The 13,586-nt window shown below is 33.2% G+C and overlaps 1 protein-coding gene across 3 annotated transcripts in view; it reads left to right on the top strand.

Moving 5' to 3' along the window:
- rod (kinetochore component rough deal) overlaps nt 1–13,586 on the top strand; it is a 157,706-nt gene that overhangs the window by 7,744 nt on the left and 136,376 nt on the right. For all 3 annotated transcript variants that reach the window (XM_072531606.1, XM_072531605.1, XM_072531607.1), the window contains 4 exons: nt 3,348–3,458; nt 7,563–7,763; nt 9,735–9,922; nt 12,689–12,875. In XM_072531606.1, coding sequence (XP_072387707.1) covers nt 3,348–3,458; nt 7,563–7,763; nt 9,735–9,922; nt 12,689–12,875 — 687 coding nt within the window. The remainder of the gene's footprint in view (nt 1–3,347; nt 3,459–7,562; nt 7,764–9,734; nt 9,923–12,688; nt 12,876–13,586) is intronic.

Here is a 13,586-nt window from a genome sequence, read left to right as displayed (position 1 = left end):
TAAAATAAAAATAAAAGTAGAATATAAAATTTTTAAGTGTTTTTTGTTATGTATATATATAAAATATTATAATTGAAGACATGAGTTGATAAAGGTGCTATGTCCATTTTTTTCAAAAAATGACTTATTTGTATATTTGGTTACCTAAAGTCGTAATACAACCACTGAATAACTCAAGATTCTTAAATTGTTAATAATAAGGATTATTTTAATTGATAAAGGTACTATGTCCTATGACTAAGTACCCTTTTTTATTAGATAAAGGTGCTATGTCCATATTTAAGCACCTTTACCCACTAATAGTGGGAAAGTTTTATTTACATGGTAGGTGCCATGTGACATTTTAAGGTTATGTTTGTTGTTTATCACATCTTTCAACATGGGTTCGAGAAGTAAAAGAATGTTAGAATTAGTAAAAAACAAGAAAATATGTGTTTCAAATAAAGGTAAGTCCGAATGGAGAATTTTTTTGTAGATAGAAACTGTATTTTGTACTTCTCTAGAGGTCAATACCAATGCGGTGATTTTGGAGCAGCCAAGCACTAGTGGACTTCAAAAGAAGGTCAACTCTAAAGCAGGTAAGCATATTAAAACAATTTTTACTACCTTTATTAATTAATCATCGCTTTTTAATAACAATTTACCCCCTCTGCAATTCAATTTTTTATTTAAAAAAATATAGATATAATATACATTACTTGAGTTATTATTACATACAGACCTACCTATGTACATAAATGAAATTTTTAGACTATATGGATAATTGTACTGATGAAAGTGTTACATCAGGCAGCGAATATTCCCCTTCCAGTGAAGAAGATTCAGAAGAGGATTCTGATAACTCAAATATTTCTTATTCGACGAGTCTCATAAACAAATATCCGGATGTTGATAGAGTCAAACGTAAAATGTTTTCTGATAACCAAGAAATTAAAAAGGTAAAGCTAAAAAAAGTTAAGATTAAGAAATAAAAATAGAAATTAGAAATAAGTATAAATTTAATAAATAACTAAGATATTTTTAAGGTTTCGACAAACAGCAGGGAAACCCCGGATATGGTTGACGAAGTGCAGGAGGAAATACCTCGGGAAATACGTATAGAAGACCATAACCAGCAATTCCATGTTACTGCCGATGAAATAAGTAGAAGAGAAATTGTTAAACCAGTTTTAAAAATAACTAAAAAAAGAGTCCGGAAACCTGATAATTGGAAACGAAATAAAGCTGCAAGGTTAAGACAACAAGGTAAAGAATATATTTCTCAAAAGACTGGTAAAGTGATGGAAGAAAAAACAATTAAAAGATATTTACTGTGTAAAGAAAAATGTAGACTAAACTGTACTGAGAAGTTTAGTATTGCAAGCAGAGAAGAAATTCTAAGAAAATTTTATAAGCTAGATACAAATTCCAAAAATATTTTAATTTTTAAAAGTATTAAGATGCAGGAAGTTAATCGTCACCGCCCTCGTAAAAATATAAAAACGAAAGCTTACAGCTTTAAATATTTTATTACGTGTGATAAAGAAAATACACTAGTGTGTAAAGATGCTTTCTGCTCTTTATACCGAATTGGACGAAAAAAAGTCTTTAAAGCTCAAAATGACTTAAAATCTGGCCAGGTAATGCCCTCACCACATAAGCAAGGGCATCACAAAAATCCTAAAAAAATATCCGATTAAGTAATAAACTGCATTGAAAATCATATCAAGCAGTTTCCTTCAGAAGAATCACATTATTCTAGGACTAAAAACCCACATAAAAAATACCTTTCCCCTTTACTAAATATTAACCGACTTCATCAACTGTATATAGAGGATTGTCAAACAAAAAAGCTCGAAACTAAATATTTCGTAAAGGCCTCTTTTTACAGACATATATTTGAAACAAGGTTTAACTTATCTTTTGGTGTACCAAAAAGTGATACTTGCAGTTTATGCTCTTTAGAGCACTCGAATAATTTTCAACCTGCTTTTGCGCAGCAGAAAGTTGACCGCGAAGCAGTAAAAATTTCCAAAGAAAAATGTTACATAACAATGGATCTTCAACAAACGATGCATTTGCCAAAGCTATCAACGTCAAAATCTTTTTACTTAAGACAAATGTGGCTATACAACTTTGGAGTCCACTGTTTAACCAGTTCTGGTCATAAGTCCTATTTTTTACATGGACTGAGGATATTGCCAATAGGGGAAGTAATGAAATAGCAAGTTGCTTGCTACGATTTTGTCTGCCTCTTAAAGAAGAAAATCCCCAAATCGATCATTTAATAATTTGGTCAGATCAATGTGGGGGACAAAACAAAAACTTCTCCATTATTAACCTTTTTCAATACCTAATATTAAATAAAATATAACCATAAATTTCCCGAAGTTGGTCACAGTTACCTTGACTCTGACAGAGACTTTGGAAGAATAGAAAAGGTTCTTAGAAAACATCAGAATATTTATATACCAGACCAATATCGGGAAATTATTAAATCTGCGAAACAAAGTGTATGCCTTAACATGGAACATTTTTTTTATTGCTTTGAAACTCTACCTGCAAAACTTCATTTAAACAAAAGACTCACTAATAGTCTTGACCAAAAAATAAATTTTCCAGATAAAGTGAAATGGCTAAGAGTAAGTTGTTTTGGAAAATACTTTTACAAAACTAGTTTAGATCCGTTTACCCCATTTATGGAAGTCGACTTACAAAAAAAAGAGAACTGATAGTACAAAGTAATCAAGTTGTTTTACAAAAGTTACCTAAATGCGGTGGTTTGACTTCTGAAAAAATTTCAAATCTACAAGATCAACTTACGTTTATTCCAGCAGAGTATAAATGGTATTATGATATTGTTTTAGAAGAATGTTTGAAAAACCCTAAGAAAAAACGTAATTCATGTTAAATTTAAATGTTTCTGTGTCTTTGTTCATAAATTTTTAATGTATCTTACTTTGCTTTTGTTAATCTGCAAATAAAATTTAATTTCCAGATTATTTAATAGTTTTTTTTTATTATTTTTTTAAAATTTAAATACAACATAGGTGACATAACACCTTTCTCTACTCAAGTTTATACCAACATCTGCATAAAATGTTGATTGATTAAGGTGCTATGTCCATTAAAATTAAAATTACTAAAAAAGTTTAAATTCTAGAAAAACAAAAAATATTATATAAAAATGTACAAAACGATTCTAATCTAATAAGATATTGGTAATTTTTATAAAATTTATTAAAAAAAATATATAAGTGAAAACGCGTTTCCTTCAATTACTCAATATCTGAAAAAGTGGACATGGCACCTTTATCATCTCATGTCTTCAATTATTAATAAAAAATATATAAAAGTATTATTTTTAGGAGTATATGTGAAAATTTGGCTCCACAGAGGATACATCCGATCGATTGCTCCGAAGACGATGAAATCAACGCATGTTTCCTAATAGTGTACCCAAATGGATCGATTTTCAGGTATAGTGTCTTAACTATGTATTATTGACTTTTTTTGTGTGTACAAATCTTCACCAACGGCAAGGAAGATGTTCCTGGCAGTACTGAATTCAATTGATATGCCTCCTGATATGGGTACTCCTGGTAGCTACACTACACTAAAGATTGTCAGTCATACACCCGTCTACCCTTTAAAACTACCACTATCTGACAATGCTCCCGGAACGAACGAACGAACGAATGAAAACTTGGTTTCATCGCTACAGTAATTCTCATTTCTAAGATAGGTTTTTAACTCAAGATAGAAATAGGTGGAACATTTTATTGAATGCCTACGTACAGACATATGTTAGTATGTCTGTTTCTATTGATGTTCTTTGTTTTATTTCGTCATTACTTCTCCTATCCATTCTTGTTACTCTGCAGCATCTTCGCAGAGTAACAAGATTGGAGTAACAAGTATCTCAGTTGCTACTATCTTACTGCTGTTTTTTTTATTTATGATCCAATTTTCAGCTCCATATGTCATAATATTTCGCACTTCTTCTTCTTCTTCTTCAGCCTTCATTCATCCATTGTTGGACATAGGCCTCCTCCAATTGTTTCCACGCTTCCCTATCTTTTGCAATTCTCATCCACTGCTTTCCAGCTACAGCTGTTATATCGTCTATCCATCTCTTTTTGGGTCTTCCCACGCTTCTTTTTGTTTCTCGAGGTCTCCAGAATGTCACTTTATGAGACCATCTGTTGGTGTCTTGTCTTGCTACATGTGCTACCCATTGCCATCTCAATGTCGCTATTTTTTCCATGATGTCGGTTACTTTAGTTCTTCGACGTATTTCGGTGTTAGGAATTTTGTCTCTGAGGCTTATATTTAACATGGCCCTCTCCATGGCCCGTTGAGTTACTCTTAATTGTTCTGCCATTTTTCTTGTTATTGCCATAGTTTCCAATCCATAAGTTGCAACTGGTAGTATACAAGTGTCATAGGTTTTTCGTTTTAAGTGTATTGGCATTTTTCTGTCTTTTAAAATGAAGCTCAACTTCCCAAAAGCAGCCCATGATAATTGTGTCCTTCTTTTAATTTCTAGGGTTTGATTTTCCTTTTCGTTTTTAATTGCATGTCCTAGATATATATATTGTTCTACCTTTTCTACATTGATGTTATCTATCGTGATGTTTTCTAGGCTGTTGCTTAATATCTTTGTTTTGTCGAGATTCATTTTTAATCCTATTTGATTCGATTTGTGATTTAAATCTTGTAGCATTGATTTTAGTTCATGGATATCTGTGCTTATTAGTACTATGTCGTCTGCGAAACGCAAATAGTTAAGATATACTCCATCTATTTTTAATCCCTTTTCGACCCAATTTAGTTTTTTGAAGACATTTTCTAATGCCAAAGTAAATAACTTGGGTGAGATGGTGTCACCCTGTCTCACGCCTTTGCCAAGGTCTATTTTCATAGTTTCCAGATCATCATCTATTTTTACGTGAAAAGTAGCATCATCGTATATATTCTTAAGGAGGGCAGCATATCTTGAATCTACTCTGGCGTCGTCCAGTGCTGTTAAGAAAGCCCATTTCTCGATACTGTCGAATGCTTTGTGATAGTCGACAAATGCCAGATGTAGTGGTATGTTGTACTCTATTGTTTTTTCAATAACTGTCCGGATTGTTTGCAAGTGATCGATAGTGCTAAAACCCTTACGAAAGCCTGCTTGCTCCACCGGTTGGTATGCATCTAGCTTAGCTGTCAATCTATTTGTTATTATTCGGGTTAGTAGTTTGTAAAGGTGTGACAACAAGCTTATTGGTCGGTAGTTTTCTATATTTGCGGTGTCTCCTTTTTTATGGAGTAGAATGACTTCCGCATTTTTCCATGCTTTTGGTATTTGTCCTTCCAATAGGCATTTATTCAGTAATGCTCTCATTGCCTCTTCTAATGCAGTGCCTCCCATTTTTAGCATCTCTGAAGTAATTTTATCTTCTCCTGGTGTTTTCCCATTTTTCATTTGTTTTAGGGCGGCTCTAATTTCTGATGTTATTATTTCAGGGAGATCCTCTGAGCCCACATTTAAGATATGTTTTGTTGGTATACCGGGGTTCGGAATAGTAGAAGTATACAGCTTCATGTAAAATTTTCGGATTTCTCTAACGATCTCTTCCTTATGCGAGCACAATGTTCCACGGTCGTCTTTTATCTTTATGATTTTATTCCTGCCAGCGGATTTACATGTTTTTAGTACTTTCATGTTCTTATTGTTCTCTATGGTTTCAAGAATCTGGTTTGTTCTATAAGCTCTGAGGTCTTTTCGAATATTTTTCTTAACACTTCTGTTGAGCGCTTTATAGTCCGGGTTATCTCTGTTCGTTCTTCTTCTTTTCTCTATCTGTTCTAGAGTCTCGGGTTTTAGTTTAGCTTCTTTTTGTTTTCTTATTCTGCAACAAAGTTTCTTAGTGACTGTTTGTATGTCTTTAGTTATTTTCTCAGCTAGTTCATCTATATTCTTGTGCTCAAAGGTATTTGCTACTAGTTTCCGTGCTAATTCCTCTTGATATTTCTCTTTATTACTGGCTAGGATGTCTGCCGTAATAAAGAGAAATATCAAGAGGAATTAGCACGGAAACTAGTAGCAAATACCTTTGAGCACAAAGCACAAGCATATTTCGCACTAATGTTTTATAAATCTGTGTTTTTGTCTTCATATTTAGGTGTCTATCCCACCATACTGAGTTAAGTTGTCGGATTGCTGTTCTTATTTGTCGTAACCTTTGCTTAATTTCTTCCTCTGTTGTTGCCCTTTTCGTGATTATAAACCCCAAGTATTTGAATTTATCCTTTCCTTTGATTGTTACGTTGTCGTCAATCTGTAGATCTTCTATGTCTTCTTCACTTGTAGATAGATACTCTGTTTTCGCGGGGTTAATATCTAGACCAGCCTTGGTATATTCTTCTTGTAGTTTCTTCATCGTGTAACTGAGGTCTTCATGGTCTTGTGCAATCACTACTTAATCGCCTGCAAAGCTTAACGTATATAGGTATTCGTTTCGTACCGGTGCTCCCATGCCTTCGCATTTTCTTTTCCATGTAGGCTTTCTCTAAGTAGATTTTGAATAGGATTGGAGATGTGGAAGAACCCTGCAGGAGCCCTTTTGTTGTGGTGAAGTCTCCTATGATTCTTGTTCTCATTTTAATGGATACTTTATTTTCTTTGTACAAAGCTTTTGTAGCTTCTATGAGTTCCATCTGTATTTCTAATTTGTTCATCGTCTCCCATAGTTCTGACCTTGGTACAGAGTCATTTATATCACTATTTTTTGCTTTTTGCTTTTCCAACAGTTGTTACAGTGTGTATATGTGGTCTATGCATGATCTTCCTGCCGGATCCTTCCCGATTTTGCCTTTTATCGCTTGCTCTATCTTTTCTCACAGTATCTTTCCATATAATCTTCCTATTGATGATATTACGCTTATTCCTCTGTAGTTTTCGCATCGTTTTCTATCTCCTTTCTTAAAAATAGATGTCATATGCCTCCGTCCATTTGTTTGGGAGCTGTTCTCCATTTATGGTTTTCTGAAATATCCCTTTTATCATCCGGTATAATTTTTTTGAGCCGTACTTTATAAGCTCAGGTGAGATGCCTCCAGATCCCGGTGCTTTCTTATTTTTGATTGTTTTTATGGTCGTTCTCGTTTCCCTATCTGTTATTTCAATTTCATTTAAATTACATTTTCCATTTTCATTATCAACCATTTTCTGTATAGTTTTTCTATTAATTCTTGGTCTTGACGTTGTTTTTATAGTTCTTGTATTGATTGTTCTTGGAGTAGTTCTATATTGTATTGTTTTTCTCTTATATTGTTCAACGTTTCTTCTGTAGAGGGGGTCTTGTTATGTTTCCAATTAATGCCCATTTTTGGCCAACTTTTTATGTAAAATACCACTCTGTGCGACGGTGGAAAGAATCCTGCAATTCGAGGCCAAATACGTCATTTGCACAATCGGCTACAACTTCCTCATAAATGGCTTATGCTGTACGTCATATTGACTTTACATATTTCAAAATTCGTAGCTTTTTGTAAAGAAATCTCAAGTTGAGTTCATATGTAACTTGTTTTAGATTCATCGTTAAGACTAACGATACTGGATTTGATGTCACTACAGAAGAAATTATCAATTTAAAATGCAAAGTAAATGTATCGGATTATTCCTATCCCTTGCTTAGTCTCAATGGCTCTTCATGTTACATTTTGAATATAGAAACGAAGGAGGTAATTTTCCATGATGCTTTTAAAGTGAAAAACTTTTTTAGCCTGGATAAGTAAGTATAATATTTTTTATTTTGATAAACAACAATCTTTGTTATAGATTGATACGGTAATGTTTTTATTAATTCGAATTTATTTATTATTTATTTATTAAAGGTTCTATTTATAACACTCACAAATTTATTAAAGTCTTTATTTGTACTAATTTATTTTTACAATTAATTTATTATGATACGTGCGTTACAATTTAAAAACGCGGCGCACTATCTTCAGATATTAACTGTTTTCACAATGAAAGTTCCGTTATATTTATACGAAAACAGCCGTTTCTCGAACCCCATGGATGTTGACCTGCTTTGCCTCGAATGCACGGGCTGGTTTTTCATTCAACCTATTTCTGGAACGTTCGAATGGACCGGTTTTTATTACTTGGAATTTCTGCCAGCTAGTCGAAGGGTCGTAGAATCTAGAACATATTAGTGAATAAACAACATGTTTACAAGTTTTTAATATGACTAATATTTTTACGTAACAATACCGATGTCGTAAATTATTTTATGACATTTGGAAATATTTTTCTTTTTTTTTTGCTATCAGAGCTTAATATTTCCAAATGCCTATACTCAATTTTTTTCAATATTTTTCCACAGCGGCAACCATTTCCTTTTGGGTCTTTAATGAATGATTCATTTCGGGTGATCGTGCGATCGATAGAGCTACACCTTCCAAAGCATCTGCTGGGAAACACATTATTTAGGTTATTTAGTAACCTGCGCATTCCAGCATACCGAGGCCATAATCTTGTTGGCTAACGCCACAGTTCTGAACTAACGTGACAGCATGACCAAGCTTCCACTTGCTCTAAATTTTTGTCACTGAATTGTAATGGTGTAACCATGTTTCGTCCATTGTCACGTTGTTAAAAACCATTGACTTTAATCAGCCGAAAGTGTTGTGATTTGTCTCCTTTCTACAACACAAGTAGCGGGCCAGACGTTGGAACTGTCTAAGTACGTAGACTTGGATTAAATAATCCTTCCTCGAAACAATTTTTTAAGTCGAATTGGTAATAATAATACTTGTTACTTAAAACATATAATGTCAGATTGGAAGACACAAATTCACCTTCAAATACCTGGGGAAAACAGTATCGAAACTGAAAATATTGCAATCAACCGGAGCCTATTTCAAGGAGACTCGTTGAGCCCACTGTGGTTTTGTCTAGCGATGAACCCCCTATCCCAGCTACTGAACTCAACTGACACAGGTTTTAGCATCAAAAATAACACTACTATTGTGGCAAAGCTTAATCATCTATTGCGTATGAATTGGCTTCCACTCGAAGCCACCTGGATCAGATGTTGAAATGCATTAGAAAATTCCATTTTTACGTGGCTTGTAGATTGTTCTGCACTTTTACGTTTTAACTTTTTTGCAATCGGTCTTTCTTTTTCACAATCTTCCGAGTCTGACCAAGCCGAAATATAATCATCTTCAGAATTGTCACTTTCGAAGGCATCACCTACTTCCTCATCACTAATATCGATGATCTTATCATATATTTTTTGCAAATACTGTTGTTGTAATTTGAAAGTATTACATTTTTTCGCCATAGTAACAGATAAAAAGGTCAATACGTTACAGATTCGAAGAACACTTTGACCGTAATGATATCTTTATACAAAATAAATGACAAGCTGTTACTGTAATAAATGACCTGTACGGTTACCGTGAAGTTTGAATCATCTGCAACGCATATGTTGGCGTTAACGCACCGTGAGTTAAACCGAAAATAAAGAAAAAAACATTTTTTTAAGAGTTAATTTTAAATTAGCATTATTATAGTGCATTTTTTGAATAATTTAATACAAAAAGACATGGAGCCTGAAATAAAAAAAAATTAACAAGGCGGTTAATGTGTTAAATATAAATTTAAAGTCAGACCAAGATTGGAACTAGGTAAAGGATAGACTATAGAAATCAAACTTCGTAATTTGATGACTAAACATAAAAGTTTATTTTAGCATGCTGCTCTCGCTTGATTTTGACGGCAATCTCTTTAGATTGTGTCCGCTCACTTTAATAACCTTCTACATTGAGTATGATTTCCTTATCGATGATATGTTGGTCATGAACGGAAGCAAATCACAAATATTAGCAGTGACAAAACCAAATGAAACAGGCGAAATATTCCTCCAGTTATTAGAATCAGGTAAATTTTCTATTTTATAGTATGCTTATGTTTTAGTGTTATTTTAAATTTCATAAAAAAGGTAAGCAAAAACAAAATTTAAAGTTTTCTCTTTCAAAAAAAAAAAACACTAACACTGCACTGAACTAGGTACATGTAGAAGAAAAAAATAAAAATAATGACAGATACATTTCCTTTTGCACTGTTCTCCATCAGAAAATATTCAGCGTTGTAATAGAAACTGCCAAATGCCGTGGCAGGTTATAAACAAAGGTAACAACTTACGGTGAATTTGTGCTTTTACCACCAATAAAGATGAACCAATCTGCACTAACTTTAACTTTTTTATCTTGCTGGTTTGCTACATAGTTCTTTAGTTCATACTATTTTCTTAACAATTAATATTAACAACTACTGCAAAAGATATATTTAATATCCAAAGATGCTTTTAAACGCCCAAACATTGCCCGTACTGGGTTGGTACAAGCACGCACCGCCTGGCTAGCGGACCGCCACTTGATCCCCTCAAGATCTCATATTCCCGGGAATAATTATTATATTTCTCACATATCACCGTAATCTCAGCGGTAAAAATTCCCCCACGGCCTAAGAGTGTTCCACTCTAGCCTAGCATTTAATAGAGTATGTTTCAACTGTAGTGGCGGAAATTTCTAGGAACAGTAAAGTCTCACCAAACAAAGCAGTGGCGTTCCAATAAATACTTATGATTTAAAACAAATTGTTAAAGATAGGTACACACAATTTATTAAACAATGATATTAGATTATATTTTTGGCAATATTGTACTACATTTTAATACATATTATTATAATATATCACATACATATATTTCTATAGGATTCAAGTCTGGATGATATGGCGGGAGTTTTAAAAAAAATGTCCACATTCTTGCAGCACTTTGTCAAATTTATATTGAATATGATCTTGTTTGTGTCGTTTGATGATTTCATACAATTCCGGTTTTAACATTGACGTTACAAATGGTAAATTTTTTTCTGTCAACTAAGATATCATATCCATTTTTTGATGTCGTTATTATGATATGACGCATTATCAGTAACAACAACAGATCCAACAGGCAAATTTGGGATTAACTGTTCTTTCATCCATTTTTCATAATTTTCTGAATTCATATCATCATGATAATCTCATGTCTTAGCTCCTGACCTAAAAATCAAAAGGGCATTCTATATGAAACCCATCTCTCCACCACATTTTGGAATGTTTTTGAACAATCCTTTCCCACCGTCGTCTGTCCAGCTATTTGGCGTAATGTGTCCTGCATGTATATAGATTTCATAGACATATACAATTGACTTACCTTCGCTTCTGTAATATTTAATTTTGTCCAAATATATATTAGAGCATGAATATCATTCCGTTCAATTAATAAACGTCGATTATCTTTCGTTTTCTTCCATTTAAATCCCTATTCTTTCACAATTCTGTAGAGAGAACTCTCACTTCCAGTCCACTCGTACACAAGCCTTTTCTGCAAAAGCTCCAATGATACACGACAACGTTCAGTCTCATGAAAACGATGAATGGTATTTCTAATGAACTGTTTGTCATACTCCCTCAAGTCTGTCACGGTTGCTTTCTTTTTAGCAAGTGTTGTAGCTGGAAATTTTAGTGTATTATTTGACTCTGCGTTTGTTAACATACTCGCTTGTTGAATGATCCTTTCTACTGTACGTAAAGATACTCCAATAGCTTCACTTATAAGTTATTTAATACTGGTTCGATTACCTTCAGGAAATAGTGTTTGCATATATTTAAATACATTGTAAACTATTCCTTTGGATTCTGGTCTCAATCTGATCTGTTTACTCGTACTACACTTAACCATCTCCATTCTACAAAATAGTTCTAATACGCGTGGTAGCACCTTTCTTGTTGAGACTCAACAACATAATGATACTAAATTACGAAATCGTTTGAAATCCAGTGACTAGAAATTCTCGGAAATAATTCTTATCAGTTCTTTGTATGTCCTTAACGAGTCGTTAAGGAGTCATTAATAATGACTTTATAATTACGGTCGTAAGGTTACTGATACTAAATTAGAAATTAACTTTTACCAAACTTTATAGAGTATCAATTATTAAAGATGGTATTATAACAAACAAAAAGTTTGGTATCTATAAAACAATCTGTGTACAATCAAATTCCGTTTATTATTTAAGTGAGTAATAATTTTGTAATTAGTGCGATTTCAAATAATTTAATTTGTTTAATATTGCAACGCAACTGCATGGGTCTGATCATAGATATTCTATTGTCTGCGCGATTAACTATTTCGTGGAAGGGCTCGCCACTCGATTTGAAATAAACTGTAGCTTGATCGGCGCTTTTGAGACGCTGTTCTTACAGAGAAAGCGATTTACCCAAGGCAATTTGGGCTAAAAATTTAAATTTTTTTTATTGTATTCGAAGAGACACTAAAGTGTTTTTCTTCGAAGATTTTGAAATGTTATTCGATTTTTTATGAAAAACTCTCTTTCGAATATATAAGTGTAAGACGCCGAATTAAAACCTTATACAGAATAGAATCTGAAATACGCAAATTAAAACTTTAAACAGTATTGGCCAAAAAAATTCTACAGTCTTAGCTAACTTCATTGGAATGTCGTCCATAGCCAGCCTGGTTCTGAAAATAAGTGCTTACATTAGCAACCTGTTTTTCTAATTACTCACCTATATCCAAAAATCTTCTTCCCCCTAGATTTTAATAATATTGAAGTTTCTAACTGCGTATTGTTTTAGATTTCAGCCAAATTTTTTCATTACGTATATGCTTTCCTGTTTATCTCATCCAGATGGATTTTACCAAAAACGATATTGTATTCGCATCCAAAGTAACCTCAGAAGACAGAATCAAAGAGTTGCGTTTACAAACTGTGTATGAAACTGATCCGGAATCAAGGCTTATGAGACTGGTTAAACGAAGAAGGTATGGTATTATTTTTTGCTCTTTTTCTGATTTTTATTTGAATTTTTTAAATGAAAACGGTAGTACTTGTCTTTCGTAAATTTATCTACAAATGGTATTTTCTTGTTTAAGAAGTTTTATTGGGTCTACTGATCACTTTACAGTATTCCGAACTGTAATATTTACACCGGTGGCCTGTATCGATGAAATCATTAGGGAGACGGAGCTAAAATTTTTTTTAACGAAAATAGAACTAACTGTTCGAATTATTTACACCGACTTATTTAAACGTACATATATTATGATCTATTATGAAAGATTATACGAACTATTCCTTAATAACTACCAGTAACATAAAATACAGATGATCAACTTCTGCACGAATAACGAACTAAGAATAAACAACACATTTTTTGACCACAAAGACCAACACAAATATACATTTAATAACACCCGTGGACAAAGATCTATAATAGATTATGTTATAACCAACGAAAATAATCGACGTAAGGTGCCTTAACTTAGCAGATATAGGTAGCGACCATAGCCTAGTATTATGTAAGATAACAATTATCCTGAAATACTTCCCACCCAAGAGAGCGGCTCCAACACAAACAAAAATCAAAGTCGAAGGACTAAATACGGAATCCACGGAACACGGAAAAGAATATCAGAGAAGATCGCTGGGAATGAAATATTAAAAAACGATAACATCGAGGAAAGCTGGGAAAA

Source organism: Diabrotica undecimpunctata, chromosome 5 (assembly GCF_040954645.1).
Source record: "Diabrotica undecimpunctata isolate CICGRU chromosome 5, icDiaUnde3, whole genome shotgun sequence".
Taxonomy (NCBI): Eukaryota; Metazoa; Arthropoda; class Insecta; order Coleoptera; family Chrysomelidae; genus Diabrotica; species Diabrotica undecimpunctata.
The sequence above is the reverse complement of the archived record's forward strand: the minus strand, read 5'-3'. Positions and strand labels throughout refer to the sequence as shown.